Below are 19,279 nucleotides of genomic sequence, written 5' to 3' on the forward strand. Positions count from 1 at the left end.
AAAGCGTTTTCCAGAAATTTTGCACATTGTTGTTGATAAAAGATCAATCACAGGCAAGACTGGCAACACTAGTACATCTGAGAATCCTAGCAGAACTACAATGCTACATCTCTCAAAATTACAATCTTTATAGCAAAGGTGGAAAATTCAAACAATTTCATAGTTTATCTGAAATTTATCTCAAATTCCCCAAAAATACTTGTCCAAAAAGAGGCTAAAGAATCACTGTCCTGATGTAAAGAAACAGTCACATAATCACAGCAATGATACTGCTGTATTATTATGCTTGACCTCAAAATTTCGCAAGTCAGAAAAACATGCTGGAAATATTTACAAGGGCAGGAAAAGTTGATCTTGCACATTAAAATACCTCTTGCAGGAAGTCTTCAAGAAGTCGATTAAACTTGTCTGCCAATTCATCTATTAACTGACTTCTTGCAATATCAACCCTGTTAAAGATTGTGAATTCTTCGTTACAGAGAGCATGGTATGTTTTTGAACAGGCTTCCAAAACATCTATGTCTGTGTGCTTCTCCACAATATCCCGGATTTGTCGCAGTAAGGCATCCAAATGCTACAAGAACAACAAGGCAAAAAAAAAACAACTTAATTGATAAAACTTAGAGTTTTAAAATTCAATTTGTTACTTTTTTTTTTTTAAAGCTTGATACAGAATACAAAACAGTTCTAGGAAACAGGTGATACTTTGGGGTAAATTAACAGTGAGTTAAAATTAAGTAGGAGCTTGTCAAAGACTGAAAATTCAATCTATTTTTTTTAAAAAGTTATTAAAAATTCGCAGTTGTCGGCATGGGTTTATCTAACACTTAAATTTGAAATGACAGATAAATGACACAGAAGCATTTATCTCCCACCCACGAAAACATTTATACATGGTATTAAAAGCTGCGTAAATGGAGAATTAGTTTCATGTGAAGTGTTAGCACTGAAACCAACTTCAGTTGTTGCCTCTCCTCACCCCAAGTCACTCACTGCCCTCTAGGCTATGCTGTCAACTAAATATTTTATTACTATTTGACCCTAATCGTTTCCAGCTACTTGTTTCACAATGCAGCAAGTTGGTGCGTCTTAGAAGGAGAAAACAGACAAGAACAGCTTACACCAGCTTCATTACCACAGCTAATAAACAGAGCAGTAACTACGTAATTTGCGATCTGGTAGTTTTCCACTTTCTCATGCAATGAAGATTGTGGTTTACTAGCTTCAGTGATCAGAAAAAGAAAATTTAGCAAGCCATTTCTATAAGCTTTCTCTCTCAAACAGCATACCTCAAACACGACCCTAACACAACAATAAACGCTTCTACATTAAGTTAATCTACCTGACGAGATTCTCTGTTACAACTGGCCAAAACAGGCCTTCTAAAGCTAAGAACAGCAGCCGGACACCTATGTTCAGGTCTTATCCTCAACGAGGGTTTTGATAGAGCAAGTCACACTTAATGAAAAACATGGCACTTACAATGGTGACTGAAATTCCAATGAGGAAGTCTAAATTCTGTTGTCATGTGTCCCTTTCCCCATCCACCCCACCCCGCCTTTTCTGTTAAGTGTTAAGGGATGTTACCTTACCTTTTCTAGTCGCCCTGTTGTATAAATTTCCAGATCAAAGTACTGTGGCAACTGCAACAAGTTGGTGACTTTTTCAGCATCTACAGAATACTGTAAAATTGACAAGGAAAAAATAAAGAGTTCAAATGAAAATAATCTTGGATATGATATCACACAATTCATCACAGAACAATCAAACATTAATAAAGACTCGTAAGAAAAAATGAAAACTTGTGTAAGCCATACAGTTAATTACAGAAATTATACTTCTCGTTGAACATTTTAACAGCATCTCATCAGCAAGAAACGGAATTAAACTTACCTTTGCTAACAACTGTGGAAGTGCCACTGCAAAAAGTTCTGTAATTTTTGTCCTGTCATCCAACTGGGTTTTCTTTTCCTTCGCTGTCAGCACCTAAATCATTGGTATTGCAAGAATTTTACAACTACAACCTTCTAGCATCACTATAAAATATCAATGAAAAAAGTCAATATAAAAATTTTCAGCACTCAGAAAATGCAATTAAGAGTTGCACCTAAAACTACTGAGATTATGCTCAAAACAGAACTGACAATCTAGACAAAAAGTTTACCTTCCTTGCAACAAAACACTGTGATCAGAATGTTTTTCTTGATAATGAAAGAACAGCAATTTTTCCAACTTGCTTACAATTTTAATGATTAATATTTATTCAATTCATATGCCAATCTGATCTTCATATCTGAGTAAATGTTCAGTCTGTACCTACATAGGTTTTCCACCAACAGCTGCACAAGTCTTGAAAGCAGTTCCCTTCCCAGCTTAATGTCTCAGTAAAAGAAGGCTGCCTAAACTTCATATAATCAGAAAAAAAGCCAATTGGTTGGACTGTGGTCCTTCCAAAGAGCCTATGGAATATACCTAATTCTCTCTTATTGTGCTCTTTAAAATTGAAAATAGCCTTATAGTTTTTTCACATACTGAATTTGGTCTTCTTTCCAACCTTCTTTTAAAATCAATTTTGTAGTACTTTTAATAGCAAAACCGAAGACAGTAGACCAAACAATATTAATTATGTGCCAAAGTCATGAACAAGTGAACAAACCAAGGCTGTCAGACACTGGAGGCTGTGGTAACACACAATTTCTGAACTCAGTCCCTTCAGCAGCAACAGCCTATGACTGTCTCCTTCTCCCCACACTGTCCCCACAAAGCCACTTCCACATGTCTACATAAGCAGGTTTTTGGTTCCTACCCTTTTCCCTGTTCCTCTTCCCACTGGAGGATGACATTCAGCTGCTTGCCGAATTGTACAAAGCATTATTTCAATCAGTGCGCTTTCCTGTCTATCTGTTAGAGCTGAAATTTCAAGAAACAGATGTTATAATACAGCTGAATTTATTTGTGAGTTTCCACAAATACAAATAACCAAGAAGCAAAACGTTTTTTTTTGAATGATAAGTAAGTAAATAAATAACGGGGTGAGGAGATGGAGAATACAAGCACCTTTTAAAACAGCACAGGAAAATGTTTACAATTGAGGGGATATCAATGGACGAGTCATGGGGCAAGATGAAAAGACTATCAAGTTTTATAATCATTTTAGATCTTTCTCATTATTCTGAGGTCCATTTACTAGTACCCATAAATTACAGAATTATCTCAGCTTTTTTTGTTTTTACAGTTAAGAAAATGACAGTGTTTTTCCATATGATAGTTTTAACATTGAGTAAAAGAACCAGTTTCACAAGCAATTAGTTTCTTTAAGCCCAAAAGTGCAGCCAGAACCTGTTGAACAACAAGACAATTGGACACTGCATGGTTATTCCCTCTTTTTTCTCCCATACTCCCTGCCTCTCTTCTTCAGCACCTCGCTTCCATACCAGAAGTGATCTCTTTCTTCTCTTCCTCACGTTTCATAATTAGTGATTATAGTCATTCAAAAATAGAGAATGTACAGGTACTCATAAATGTAAGCATCTTGCTTCCTTATAAGTCACACCCAATAGAAGCTGCTTAGCAATATACAGAAGAGCTACTGAAATCTCTTACGCTCTTCTCCATTGAGAGGTTCCTCCAACAGAAGACTGTTCATACATTCCCAGTCCTTCAAGAGATCTGTTGCACAGTCCCACATGCTGTCCACAAGATAAGCAGCATGTTCGTGCAACTAAAATAAGAACATAAGTAAGAAAATAAGTATTCTTCTTCATTAGTAATAAAGTTCATTCCAGAAGTTGCTACAATACAGGGCATTTTCCTTGCTGGCTCTTGTCCATGGCAAAAAAAGAAAAAAAACACAACATAGAAACGCTGTGAGCTCTCTGATTCAACAGAAATCCCTCTTCCCCAAGTAATGTAACAGATAAATCCATCTCAACTATTACAGAGTATTAAGTGCTGCAAGATCCATCAGAATCTGGAGGGGCTTTGTGCGTGTTTCTTTGTTTGTTTCACTGTTTTGTTTTGCTTCCTTGTCTGGTTGTGTTTTCTTCCCCTATTTGACCTTTACAGAGTTACTTTTAGTTTCTAGGAGCATGAAACAGTAGAATACAAAAACACCTGTCTGTAGTTTCTGGAACAGGGTTAACACCATTAGTTATGTGACCAACTTTCAAAAACTGCAAGCCTAGCCCTAACAGTGATCCTAAGAAATAGCAAAAATCCTAAATTCTTTCACCTAAAGGAGGTTCTCAGCACTTGATAGGATCTTGAGCATATTTGGTAACTTCTTATTTTCGTATGCTTTTTTTTTTTTTTAACCTCCTTACAGAGTTCCTAAATCAGAATCTCTTTTCACCTGTATGTTACCATGAAGAATGGGGGAAAAATATTTGTCAGAGAGCTTACAGCCTGTCTCAACATTATGTACCTACCAAAACAGGTCCTACAAATAAATACAACCACACAAAACTGTCCCTTATGTCCTCTGGACTGTTCAAGTAATGGAGAAAAACTAGGACAGGTTCATAGTTATTAACAGATTGGTGGGGGGAATAAAAACAAAAAGCAAACTGAAAAAACACCCATGAAACCAACTTACTTCACTTTCCAAGAAGAAAAACACTAATGTCTTCACAAGATTAGCATTCGGACTTTGTCTTCCCCTCCTTTTAAGTATTCCATCATCTTCAGGATCTCTGCGGCTAAAAAGTCTAAACGAAGAAAAATTTCAGGACAAATTTCTTCTTCATTGCTTTTGCCACAGTCATTTTATATCTATGTACTGTTTTTACAGATGGACACTTAATATCTTAGTGCACAGCTCTACGTTTTATTTTGAATTGAAGTAATTTGGAACAAATGTTATTTGAACAATTTTGTATTTGCTGAGTTGGTCGTTTACTGACAGCATCCAGTGGAACATGTAATTATAAAAAAAAATACTGTACAAAATCAGCAATAATTGCAAATACTAGCATTTATTGAACATCCCCATATGAGACTTTAAAGCAGCAAAGAAATACTAAGAAAAGGTCTAAAAAGTATTAGATGGAAACTATCTTGTTTTCCTAAACATTTGATGGGTGTTGAACAAATTTTGTTTGTTTTACAGAAAAATACTTCATGAAATGGTCATCTGATCCAACTTTTTTGGGGAAAAAAATACTTATTATGACAGAAGTACAAACTTTATCTACTACATGAGCATTTTTAAATGTCTCAAAAAACATAGTAAGGAAGGGGAAGAAGACGACAGATGAATGCTTGTACTATCTATTCTGTACATAGAAGCTTTTAAAATGTAGGCTTCAAAATTACTTCTGATTTTCTATTCAGAAAAACTACATTAGTATTTTCTAGAAGTTATTTCTTAAGGCCACTTCATTATTCAATTTTTCTTAATTAAAGCTGATCAGAATCATAGTATTAATGCATACATTAAAATCTACAAGAAAAGTAAAAAACTAATTTCCCCTCTTACTTTTTATAAAGAAATTCCCCTGCGGCAACTGCTACTGGCCGATGAGCTGAATAAACCAGATGGTAGACGTTTTCACAGTCTTCTGCAGTCAGAACTTCTTCACTACTCCTAGGGGTGGGGATGGGATGAAGGAAAGAAAAAGAGGCTGACTCAAAAAAGAAACATGAACTCCAGTGATGGGAGATAGAAATGAAGGAGAAGCTAAAGCTTTTCCTTCAAAATGTGCATCCTAAAAATAAAACCAAAGTATCTTGGTTCCAAAATCTTGCTGAACAGCAGTTACCTATACAGCATGAGCATTTGGTAAAAGGTTAGGCTCAGAAGTTCAACTACTGCTCAGGAGACCCCATATTTATTTTCTCTAGTTCAAATCTTCCACAATAGCTTCAGATTTGAGCGACTCAATTCTACATCTCTTTATTTAACTGTGGTGGGTAAGTAACAACACTGTTTTAGCCAGATTACTTCCACAATTCTAGTTTATTCTAGTGTAAGAAACAGAGACACTTCTCTAGACTACAGATTATCTGAATTCTGTCAGGCTACTGTCCATGCCCACACATGTCAGAAATACTTCTGTGTTTTAGTGTTTGTTATAGGTCATGTAAGGAGATATACTTACTGTAAAACAAGAGTGAGTAATTTTATTGCTTGGACTGCAACATCATATTCTTTGTCAAGAGTCATAGACACAATTCTATCCTAAGAACACAAAAGACGATTATTTTCAAAGAGCAAAGAAAGGAAATATAAATAAAAATACATATATTTTTAATGTTCTTAAAAATATGAAGCCACACTAACCTTGAACCGACTAGTGAAGAGTTCCAATTTGGAATTAAGCTCTTTATTATAGTAAAGCCCTTGCAGAGCAGTTAGGCATTTCAGCCTTACTTCCCCTTGCTAAAATAAAATTAAGAACTGGATTAAAAGTCAAGTATAGAATATAGATGTTATCTTCAAATCAGACATGACAAGATTCTTTTGCAGTCTGAATTAATTCAAAGATGAAATGTCAAGATATACTATCAATATCATGTTAATGACATAAGAATATGTCCATTTGTAACAAGTGAAGAAAAATCTGTCTTACTGCAGTTAGTATCTCTAGGTCAAGATACATCTTTAAAGACTGAAACAAGTGTATTTTAAATCTCAAGACATTTTTGAAGTAGAATTCAACATATTTCCTTTCACTTAATTAAAGCTGGCAACACGTATATCATTAATAACTATCTCTTATTGGATCAGAATTACCAAGTAGATACAGGGACAAATAAGTATTCCTTCTGAAATACGTTTTTTTCCTGTAGCAGAGAACATGTTGTAAGATACAGATACAAACACTTTGCAGAAGTTTAGTGTTTAGACTTCACAGTTTCTTATCACACCACTGCCAGTGGTTATTGTTTTGTGATGCCAAACCCATAAAAAGCATGAGCAAAAATCCCTTATTTGTTTTTACTTAAAGTTCAGTAGCTTGAAAGAAATCTCCAACACAAGAGCTGAGACAATCTGCTGAGTCTACAATGAATCAAGGATCATTCATAATCTGTCTTTTGACCACTCCAAGCAGATAGGAATCTTTAGCTTTTAAGTAACAGCTCGGGGCACTCATCACCAAAGGGGATTTCTTTTCACGTGCTTTTTAAGTTACCTGGTAATATTAGAATAGATTCTTAACTTGGCAAAACAGAGAAACTGTCTAGCTACACATGATTGGATTATTCCATATGAAATGCATTCAATTTAAATAGTTAAGTATTACAGAATAAAAATCTGCATCAACAAAAAATAAGTAACTAGATAAACAGAAAAGGCCATTTCCTTACAAGTAACATTTCCTTAAAAATCTGTACATGCTCTCTAAAACCATTCAAACCTTATCAGTATTTTATACATATGTTAAACACTAGTGCTTGTAAGTGATAAGAAAAGTAGTGACTGATTAGAACAGCTAAGAGGTCAGAACCCGATTTGGCAAGATCAACATCCAAAAACGTGGACTTATGCTTGATATTCCATTCCTTACCTTCAGCGCAGCTTACCTTATCATGCATAGTCCACCCTACATATTTTAAGTAGCTGTCATTGAGAAAGGCATCACTGTACATCTTCATCCATATTCCAATTTCTTCAATACAGATAGCTCTTATTTCAGCAATTGCATCTCTGTGGAGAGAAGCAGAACAATAGGAGCAAGGAGATGAATAATTACAAGTAACAAGTCACAAGCTTCCAAAATAAATTAATAAATAAAGCTTACCGGTATCTATGCACAAAAACACCTTTGAATATTGCATTCATCATGTTTTCTATTTCATCTTGATTTTCCTGGAGCTGAAAGAATGAACAGAGTACATAAATACGCATCACCACTTCTGCAGTCAGATCACATGGTGTTGATGCTAGAGAAACTAAACTAAATGAACGTTTACTTCACAAGTATGGGTGTTAAATCCCTTCCTGAAATATCTACAAATGTGTTTCTCAGTACAATACACTATAATAAATTTCATCTACTACAGCATGTAAGTTTTGGTAATTCTGACCACTGAAATTCTTCAACTGTGGCAAAGATAGCTAAGGTTTCTGCAGGCCCCTTCAGAAATTATTTGTAAGGAAACTTGATTTAATTTTCTAGTGAGTGACTTATTAAGCCTAACGTTTAGCCCAATTTTTAATATATATGCTATGTTCTTTATGAACCTGTATTACACTAGGTCAATATCTAAATCATGTGAAATAACATATGAAAAACGTGAAATAACAGAGACAGACTGTTCTTTGTCCTAAAAAGTATAGGATCTATATAGAGAAAATATAGATCAAGCACTTTGCAAGTGGCTGCATGAGCAGAGTATATACCATTTTGCACGCTTCTTTCCACCTCGGCCATAACATCAGAGAGGAAAAAAAAAATCCAGAAACAAAGTAATGGCAGGAAAAAAGAATTTATGAATATGGAACTGAAAAGTAACGTAGGAGACAACACGCGAAGGATTTGAAAAATGATCCATAATCTTTTAAAACACAGAAAGTTGCATTTGCTTTGAAAGTGCAAGAAAATCAGTTGAAAGATCTGAAGTTAAGTAAATATTGTCAGAAGAGAAGCACATTCTTTTTGCAATTTGAACTATTAAGGTGGGACAGAATAAGCCAATGTTAATGAGAATAGCCAATGACCGCAAATATAGGCTTTCCAGTAAACCAAATTAACATATATATAAAAAACAAAAATCAGACAAAAAACAACAACCAAATAAACCCTAAAGAGACATTATTCAGACAGAATACTGGAGTGGGTGTGTGTTACAAAAGATAGAGACCTCTCCCTACACAATTTTAAACAAAGAATAAGAACCAACAGTTTCCATAGCATCACAAGATCTTGGAATTAGAAGCAAAAGAAAAAGTATAAAGAAATACAGCAAGAATAAAAAGACTAACAAGACAAAATATCTAACACTTATCTAATCTAACAAGACCTGTCTTCTGAAGTGGAGTGAGAGGGAAAAAAAAATATTAAAATGAGAGACTTGCAAAAAAAATAATCAACAAATAGAATAAATTTCTGTACTAGAGAAGGCTGTTATAAATGAAACAAACCCTGAAATTAAACATTTGATTGAATGTTACTTTGAAGCTTACTTTCACTTAGTACAAGAAAAACTGAAAATCACAACCAAAGCTAGAAAAGCTTGTAAGAAATCCTAAAGGCCAATATACGTATGAACAATTGAGATTGGGAATAAGTCTCCACTTTAACATCACTGCATTTCTCTCTGTATTCATGTATTACCTATAACAGAACTAGTCCTGCACACACATCTAGCACAATTGCATTTAATGGTACTGCTTGGGTATTTAAGAGATCAGTCTCAAACCGCAAGATCTTTGGGACATAAAAAACTAAATTTTCGAGGCAGTAAAAATGCAACAAGTAACAATGCAAAAAGTTGAATACCAAAGGAGAGATGTTCCCCCTTTAATCATCAGAAAGTTATTTCTCATGTCTAAAAAGCAAAAAACTCTCCCGTTCCCCAGAAAATAAAAACCAAAACCTGAATGAGCTAGAGCTTTCAACAAGACCGCACTGTCAGCAATGAATCAGCAAATCCCTTACACACAGAAATAAAGAAAATAGAAGCAGATAGCATTTTCAATTTGTTTAGTGATTTCTGTAGAAAAAAGGACCCTATCAGAAGCCCTAAAACAGTTTATTCTGAGATTGATACTGACATCGTAACAGCAGCATTTTGCACCACGATTGACAGGTTCTCTAGAAGCCAAAAACAGTCAAGGCATGGAAATTGTTGTTGAATATTTCAGCTGTTCAGAAAACTAGTCAGGAAATACAACAAAATGTTATCTATTACCAATTCCAGTCTCTCTTAATTTTAATGGCACTATCTGAAATTTAACTCTTTTTACAGAAAAACAGAAAGAAACACTTTCAAAGTGATTAAGTTTTTCAAACATTAAAAATATGAAGAAATTAAAGAATGAAACAGAGGGACTTTTAACTACCTTTACAAAAAGGACAACAAAAAAAACCTTACAGGGCAAAAATAATTATTGTTTGTCATATATCAACGTTCATCCTCCAGCAGTCATAAAGCACACGAGAAGACAAAAGCACTAACCTCCTTTCTTTTCTGTAGTAAGAGTTCCAGCCTATCATTAGCCCGTTTCCCAATTATTTTATTTCTTTCTGCTTCATACTGCCGTTGCGTATTGTCCATGTTAATACTAAGATTTAATGCCACATTCACTAAAGCAGTCATCAGCTTCATGGCTACAAAACAGTAAAAATAGTAAAGATTATTTATCAGTTACCTATATATGAAGAAGGATGATAGATAAACATCCTGATACTTCCCCTCCTGTCACCATTTTTTGTATTTATGAAAATATATTCACTGTAGATTTCTTGATTCGCAAGCTTCAGGTCTTCAGCACTGTTTTATGTAGTGCTACTCCTTTACTGAAATTGTTCTGCGCGATTACTTAACAACACAGTAGATAACACACTGACCTTTTGTTTCTTTGTTATTTTTTAATACTATCAACATTATTGTTGAATGGATATATAGGACATGCTTCCCCCCCCAAAAATATGTGGAATGTAAGATTTATAAATGTAGCCCAGGAAACATTGAAAGGATTCCATTATGAGAATCAGTTAAGAGTCATATTGCCCAATCATTCAACCTAAAACACACAAGCTTTTTTTTCTTCAAAAGGAAATGTTTTAGACAACTACCGCCCACCATACTGAACCACTCTTTGCCCATCAATTTCATTTTAATTAGGCAACTTAACTACTCCTTTACATGCAAAAGCAGAAAAGCAATATTAGCCAACTAAAAGACAACCAACCGAAATGTAAAAATACTTGGTTTTGTTTCTTTGTGTGTGACTTTACTTTTTAATCACCCCTTTTAAAAAGGGCACAGACAAATATGCCTACCCCGTAAACAAGGAGGCGGCCAACAGGACATATGCAGAACACTGTTAAGTGTGTATCACTAGCATAAAGTTGATGAGTAAGGCATAAAGACATGCAGATATATCTAAATATTGTCACATGCTGTGATCTCTAAGGATATCAAGATGAAAAGAAGTAGTCTGAGCTAATCTTAGAAGCCAAATTACTGCAAATAACAGTAAATAGGAATACAAGGATTTTGTTGGCTTTTTCTATCCTATATAAAACCCAATCATCAAGAATACAAGCTGTGATCATGTGAAATGCAGAAATAACTACACAGAATCAACAGAATTGACTACTGATGTGAACAAATGCAAACAAGACTACTAAAAAAAACGTTGTGTGACAGAAATTAACATGCAACAGAGCAATTTCAGCAACTTCCATTCAGGCACAACTCAAATTTAAAAAGGTACTCAAACTGTGGTTTTGAAGAGCTGAAGTTTATATTTGCAGTACTGTGCAACAATCAAGTTGATGATACAGCAGAATCAGTATATTCACTTGAAATAAAAAGCAATTTTGTTCCTCCCTCCACAGTAAATGCTTTGACTAGTGGGAATCTCAGAGCAGCAGCCTAATTTGTAATGTTTTAATGTATATTCAAAGAAAATGGCCATTGAAATTTAGCAGCTGACCAGACACCCAGAGCTGAAATTTGCTGTAAATCTGACAGCTCCAGTGAACTAACAAGAACTATTTCTAGTGTGGCATAAACTCAGTTTCATGTGCAGTTTAAATTCACCTTGCTCAGATTAAAATTGCTACAATAAGCCTGACATAAGTGGACTGCTGCCCGATGCCATCCAAGACCCTTCTTCATTAACCTCTGCAGACTAACAGGTTGCTTATCCAGTAAGCCTAATCGTTGTCCATTATCACAAGGAGTTTTAAATAAATGTCATATTTAGCTCATAACGGATATCTAGATAGCTTGACAGACTTGAAAATATCGAGTAAAATGAAAATTTAAAACCATACAGTAATTTAGTGACTGTATCACCGATGATTTCTTTAAAATTATTTCTAATGCAATGAATAGATATGCTACTTTCAATTACATTATGCCATGGCCTCTATATAAAGCACAGTTTAAATGTGTAGTAAAAATTGCATCCAATTTAAAATATGACTCTGGTTTGACTTAATACAGAGCATACAGAAGTTTGACTCTATTTTTGTAAAGTTTTTTTCTATTTGCTTTTCTTAGTAGGCTTAAAGCTAACAAATGAAGTACTAGACAGCTGGTAAGGAAAGCTTTAAAGTAACTCTGAGTAACGTACTGTAAGCTGGACCAAAACTAGCTGCATTAGAAAAGCATATCACACAAAGAAACATGAGCTAAACAATCAACATCAAGCCATTCTGTCAGAACAACTACTTGCTGTGCAACACAAAACATAACACAGAAGCAATAAACAGGTAAAGAAAAATTCACTGACCTGCCAGCGTGCTAGTGTGCCGAAATGCTCTGACTTGTGAGTCTGACAATCCCGTAAGCAGTGAAATGACAGTATCCATCATATATTCATCATATATGATGCTATATTGACATTGTCGGACGAGTACTCCAATGAACTCACAAAAACTGGATTTGAACTTCTTCCACTGGGGACCAGCCATAGTTAGCGGATAATCTCCACTATCCTATTTTAAAAAAGAGAAAGAGAGAGAGAGATACAAACAGGAAACTCTTTCAAATGTCTTTAGAATTATTTAAGTTAAGAATAAAAAGAGGAATAAGACCTCAGAACCAAAAAGATCTCAAAAAACAATCCATCAGAATAACCTTATTGCACAAATACACATCTACTCTAATTTACAGCTCAGGTTTGTTATATGCAGACACAACATACTACAAAAGTCCTACAACAGAAGCTGCACAAAATCAGATATACCAAATTAGCAATTAATTTCTACTGCCTAAAATCTGCTTCAGGTTACACTAGAACAAAAAAACATCACATGCAGCGTTAGTTAACATTCACGAACACTCAGATCAGGACCTTAATGAAGTTTCTAGGGAGATGCTTACATGTTAGACTGAAAATTCCTTAAGTCAAATGACAAACTACTTCTTGAAAATAAGAAATTACACTGTGAAAATAAGAAATGTGTACTCCTCTCCTGCTCTGGGTACCCTTATAAATAATGATAAAATGACAAAAACAATTGATGATCATTTCTCTTAGTGTTTCTGCGATCAGCAGCAATCAGATAAGCGATCAGCTGCGATCAAATAAGATGCCAAATTACATTACAACTCAGAAACAAAAAACATATCCATGAAAAGGGATTAGAAATCTAGGAGCTGAGATGTTCATTAGAATTGTTACAAGAAAGAGTAAGCGTAACACAGTGATAAACAAATCTGAACAAATAATCCTAACTGAAGCTTTTTAAATTTCAGGTGACATGACAGTAATCAAATCCATTTATGAATTAAAGCTAAAGAATAATAAAATACCTTTAAACCTTTATCTGTTAAAGTTACTAATTTTCTTTGGATTTTAACTTAAGAGGAAAAAAATCCTTACTAGACAAATTTGGGGAGGAAGATCTAGTTATCTTCACATTCTTCGGAACATAGGGTGAAAGGAAAACAATACCAAAAAAAATGAACAAATAAGAGTCCACCTCGTTTACCCCACACTCAATGGAACGAGAATAAATGACAACTTGAAGGCAGAAAGACTACATTTCCAATGAAATGGAAAGCATTAGTCTTCAACTAAAGAATAATCAAATTCAAATCTCCACAGTTTGTAGATTAATGGACATGTTGAAATAAATTCAACAAACATTTCACACGTTTCTCAAAAAAGACTTAAGGACCTCATGTACACGGAGGGGTGTGGGGGACATTGGAGGAAGTATGCCACATAGGCCCTGCAGTAGAAGTTCCCACTGTTCAAAAACTGAAAGCGGACATTTGTTTTATTAATAATTTAAGAAATCACTTACATACACACAGAATTTTATTTACTAGTCTTATAAGTTCAAAATTAGAGAGTTTAAGGTTTTCATTCATCAAAGTCTTGTCATTTTTACAGTTGTTCTTACACTTGAAGATATCTGCAGTAGGATTAGGACAGGTAAAATGGAAAAACATTCTAATATCAATACATTCTCAGCACTTTCATTAAATTACCTCATCGAATTCTTCAGTCATTTTTCGGATTATTTCAGAGTTCTGCATGTGTCGGAACATCTCTGCTGTGACAACTCCTACAATTTAGATTAAATTATTATTAACACTCAAATGAGAGAGGTGGAAGGCAGATGTCGTATCTCCTGCTACCATGTAAAAATGGTCAATTTACACCTAACCTACAGATTATACATGGGTTTTTTTGGTGGTGCTGGGTGGCTCTGTTGTTGTTTGCTTATTTTTCAAGTTGTTATACTCTTCATTTTACCCTTTTTAACAAGTGTGGGGCACTACAGTTTTTCCTATTATATAAAGCGTGTGCTCACACCATCTAAAATTTACTCATTCGTTCAAATCCAGAAGTCAATGATATTTGTTCCAGACGTCATCAGCTGAGAGACCATACTAATCTGAAGTGACCTTCTAGTATTCAAGATACTAAATGGTGTAAGACTATTTTGAACAGTTCTATTGCTATTTATCATCTACTTCGCTATGATAAAACTCAATGATTTCATGCAATTTCTATTTCTCTTAGCCTCAAATTTTTCGTGTGCAAAGGGTGATATAAAAATAAAAGAGACCTCCTAAAGCTTACTACAACTGCACTGGAAAATTCATGACAAGCATCATCTCAGAAAGCATTAAAAGATTTTGTCTGGTAACAATAATGAAAAGGTCACTGCTCTTGAAAGCATGACTAACATCTACTGGGGAATGCTATTAGCTTTCTGAAGATTTATACATGTTAAAAATTTATCTGGAATGAGAGACACTATCAAATGCACTGATACTGTAGAGTAAGCTACCTTCTCCTCCTCTTCAAAACAAGATGAGAGGAAAAAGAATGGAGGATGTGGATTAGAGAAAAGATTCTGGAAAACCAGAAGCTCCCCAAAATAGAACATAAAATATAGAAATACAGTCTTACTGTAGACAGGCTACCATGGAACTGCCCATTTCTTTTACATGAAACAACTCTAGAAGGCTATTAAATGACCATGGAACACTCACTGATGTGAAGTAGATAAATCCAAACTTTGATTCCAAGACCAAGCAAGTTAAGCTATCAATACTGAAGACAGATGTTTTTCTAACATAATATTGGCAACTGAGGAAGATATGAGAAGTAATTAAGTACCAGTACTGCATTTTCTTCAGTGTGAATGCAAAAGGCTTAACGTACATTTTGAAGTGTTTCTGTAAAATTTCTAAACCTCTTGCTCCCATCTTCAAAAATACTTGTTTGACTACAAGAACCTTATAATACAGACTAACCCCAGGGACGGAGCAGTCCTTCAGCATATGCAGTATAAAAGCAAAGAATGAGAAACATGCTGTAAAATTATATGAAGAGATGAGCAAATATTTCCGTATCTTACCTTTGCAGCCTGAACACTGAATAAAGAAGTTAATGAGATCAAGAAGTGCTATATCTCTGTCATGTTTGTATGACTCTATCCAGTCATCCACCACAGACTGAAAAGAAACAATATAAAGGCAATTTTTAGTTTTTAATAAACTGAAGAATTAGTGTTATTTAAACTGCTTTCTAGTAAGTGATTCTTGCTCTTTCTGTAAGTAACTGGAACTCTGGATGTTTTGACTGATACAGAACAAAACGTTTGAATGATCCTTTACTGTCATAATAGCATTTTCAGGAAAAGAACTCATTTCCATTCTATAAACATATACAGGCACAAAACAGATGCTTAGACATGAAGCACAGGAATACCATAGAGTCACACAGTAACATTTTTTGAGGAAGAGTACAAAACACAATTAGCAGATTTTATAACAGCAGGGGGCTTTGTTTGTTTTTAACTAGTGAAACTTCTCAAAAATACTATTTAGGCTTTTAGTTCCAACAGCTGCAACTCCGTATACTCTTCCTAAATTCTGCCCTTATGATGAACTGTGTTGCATGTACATGAGCTATAACAGGATGAACAGCATTGCCCTACACTGTATTGACATTAATTGCTGTGTTAACTAAACTAAAACATAATGGCTAGTAAAATGGAATAGCAATAAGACAATTTTACTACAGAATGTTAAAGGGTAGCAAATTAACAGGAAATCTGTGACTGTGGTTTTAAGAAAGAATTCACATGCGATTATCTACAAACCATCCATGTGTATAGCACAAACTGTCTACTGCAGAAATCATATGAAAGCATACATTTAACACAAGCACAAGAGAATCGCTTTAGTGTCAAGCTCTCAGTTTTGAGTAGTTTATTATGTTGGTATCCTGCCCTAAAAAGTAGGGTAATTTTCAATAACAAGAGATGACGAAATAGTTCAGGACTTCCATAAGAAAATCAGACTCCACAGCATCCCGTGTTTCCTGTCAACTCTTCTCAGTGCTTACTCTTAAAAGCAATAATGGTGCAAGGACAAATAAAATATACTACCATAAGAAAAAAAATCTGAACAGAAATACAGCTAAATCCCTCTTCCCTCAATGAAAGACTGTTTATAGTATGATACAACTTTTGTCAGCAAGATGAGAAGAATTAAAAATGCAAGTGAAACTGTCGTTGTCTTCCCGGTAGGAGCAGAACCTACAAACTAGTACTGATTTGATTAATCATGGGGGAAGAAAGGAAAAGAAACCTAGGAAAAGTCTTAAATTAGGCTTACAAAGGTCACTGTGCAAAACCAGGATAACTCTAGGAAGGGGACAAATATTTCAGTCAGGCAGCCTTGTTTTCAGAATTCATTTATTTTAAAGAACCTCCAGCAGAAAAGTAAGTGTCCTGAAACTTTTTGTCTCTGTGGATGAACAATCTTTCTCCCAGGGAGAACTGACACAAACTTGGAAGAAGGTATGGAACAGAATTAAAGATTTTGATTATCAAAATCTTTTGAGGTAAGCAAGTGCTGATGGCTACAGAGAAAAATTTTTACACCAAGTGCTGAACTAAAGACTTTATTTTACTTTATAGATACTTCTTGATAATTAAAATATGGACTAAGATTCATGCTGTTACCTAGGTATCAATTTCCCCACTAAACAGAGGCATTGCAGGCAAAGGTCTATTTTTCTCTTGGAAAGCCAAAGATTTGACTGTTTATAGAGTTAACGTCATGAAAATATAACCCATGGTAATTGGCTGGAAATGTAGCAATCAGAGCAGCAGTTAGAACAGTATAGTTTTTCACTTACATTGAAATATGTCAGAATAAAACAGAATATCAGAATTTCTCTGAGTAAATATATTAAAGCAGTATGTATAAGTAGTAAGTACTGAAGTAGTATAAGTAGTATGTATAAATCTGAACTAAATTTCTCCCAAGGAATTCAGGCTTCAAGGTTCCCAGCTTGAAGCAGGAGCCTGCAAATCTCAAGAGGACTGCACATAGACCCAGCTTCCTGCACACATATCAGAGAAGCTGTAAACTCCAGATTTTTAATCCCAAAGATAGTCTTTCTGCTAGGCTGCTGAGGAGTCACGAGTGAGTCAGCATGAACTCTTCATGGCTGGCAGGCTTACATTTTAACCCTCTCTTCACTGAAGATTCACAGAGTCAAACAAAATCTGGTGATTTAAGATAATTTTCCATATAAAAAGCTAATGCTCTTAATAGGCTGACTTCAGTCCGATTAGTAAACGCAGTGCCTAATGCAGTAATTTCTACCAGGTTGAAATTTCCTAGCCTAAACTCCAATCTTTCTTCATTCAGAATACTGGGATTCACTTTGAATAGTATTTTGTATTTCTTTATTATATACCTGATTATTCATGCCTTGCATTTAGCAATAAGAAGTCAATTATTTCAAATTCAAATCTTAACAACGCAAGAATTCTTATTCTAATCCATAACTAAAAGCTACAATGAAAAATTACTCTAGGCTTTATTTTCTTAAACTATATGTACAATATTGTTATATTTAACTTGTATATTCATCCAAGTCTGAAAGACATCTCAAGTCTTACCTGCATAGCACTCTTGCCCATTTTAACTACCTCAAACAGCATCATGTTTTCCACACCATTCTGTTGGTGATGTCCATTCATCCGATTTGGACCACCAGGTTTCCCTCCTCCGTTTCCACTTTTCCCTTTTTCTGCTGGTCCTTTTTTACCTTTTTTACAGGTCTGTAATCATACACACACACAAGTTTTAAATAGTTATTACATAGTAATTAGAATAAATTATTATTCATACCACAAAAACTATACACAGGACCTTATGTTTCCAAGAACCAAACTTAAAATCAGAAGGTGAGATAAAATTAGATAGGGCAGAATAGCTGATTCTCACTGATAGAGAAGACTAACAAACTCTACAGGTTTTGTATTTCCTTCTCTGGTTTAAAATCTTTTGGCAATTAAAAATGTGATTAGTGACAATGACACAAAAGGTTTTCCTTGCGTTTAAACTGTAAAACAAAATAATGAATTTTTAATTGAAATGTTGGTTTCTATTCACTTTTCAAATGAAAAGAGCCGGAATTAATGACATCAACCAAAAGAGACTGTATTAATACCAGGTTTAAGTATAAGAGGGCACACATGCAGACTAGTCAAATCAAAGCCCTCCCTTGTGCCTTCACAACACAAAGGAAATATCACGTAAATACTCAAGACTAAGTATTTCAATAAAAATACAAATATAAACTCTATTCACAGAACAGTTGCATTTAAAAAAAAAAAAGTATAATAAGGAAATAAGAATAAGACAATTCAGCTCCAAAACAAGTGCTCAACTCTTCATGCTTTAACAGTACAAGTATTTCACTGTCCCTATAAACTGAACGTACTTTTCCTTTGCCTTGTTTTTGGTTTTTTCCTTCAATATCCTCAAAGTCTGTATCAGAAGAGAAGTGTGTTTCAGACTCCCTGTAAGGATAAAAGACAAACCATTTATACATCTCACCAGAAACATTCGTAACTAAACTACATAAAGCCACATTATGTCCTCAGTCCAGTAAGTCAACTCCAACAGAAAAATTGTTTTTATCTCCTGTTTAAGTCTACTGTCAAGGAACATATCGGAGCAAATCCCCATGCTCACACCTTGCCTCAGCCAAAGAAAAAAATTTCCTTTTTACCTGTGAAAGCCATATAGTGGGACTAAAAAGCATGAAGGTCAGCAGAAATAGCAACAGGTTGGGAACTTCATTTTTGGCATGTGACAAACATTACAA

At 34.6% G+C, this 19,279-nt stretch overlaps 1 protein-coding gene across 5 annotated transcripts in view; it reads right to left on the reverse strand.

Annotated features, from left to right (window-relative positions):
• The window catches only part of STAG2 (stromal antigen 2), a 74,669-nt gene that overhangs the window by 18,660 nt on the left and 36,730 nt on the right, over positions 1-19,279 (reverse strand). For all 5 annotated transcript variants that reach the window (XM_040572158.1, XM_040572161.1, XM_040572160.1 and 2 more), the window contains exons 3-19: positions 18,893-18,971; positions 18,066-18,227; positions 15,504-15,600; positions 14,122-14,198; positions 12,413-12,617; positions 10,123-10,274; positions 7,743-7,816; positions 7,525-7,648; positions 6,281-6,379; positions 6,099-6,178; positions 5,477-5,584; positions 4,595-4,706; positions 3,604-3,721; positions 2,807-2,910; positions 1,894-1,986; positions 1,593-1,682; positions 371-574 (exon numbers count right to left, since the gene is read on the reverse strand). In XM_040572158.1, coding sequence (XP_040428092.1) covers positions 371-574; positions 1,593-1,682; positions 1,894-1,986; positions 2,807-2,910; positions 3,604-3,721; positions 4,595-4,706; positions 5,477-5,584; positions 6,099-6,178; positions 6,281-6,379; positions 7,525-7,648; positions 7,743-7,816; positions 10,123-10,274; positions 12,413-12,617; positions 14,122-14,198; positions 15,504-15,600; positions 18,066-18,227; positions 18,893-18,971 — 1,978 coding nt within the window. The remainder of the gene's footprint in view (positions 1-370; positions 575-1,592; positions 1,683-1,893; positions 1,987-2,806; positions 2,911-3,603; positions 3,722-4,594; positions 4,707-5,476; positions 5,585-6,098; positions 6,179-6,280; positions 6,380-7,524; positions 7,649-7,742; positions 7,817-10,122; positions 10,275-12,412; positions 12,618-14,121; positions 14,199-15,503; positions 15,601-18,065; positions 18,228-18,892; positions 18,972-19,279) is intronic.

The sequence above is a fragment of the Cygnus olor genome, chromosome 13 (genome assembly GCF_009769625.2).
Source record: "Cygnus olor isolate bCygOlo1 chromosome 13, bCygOlo1.pri.v2, whole genome shotgun sequence".
Taxonomy (NCBI): Eukaryota; Metazoa; Chordata; class Aves; order Anseriformes; family Anatidae; genus Cygnus; species Cygnus olor.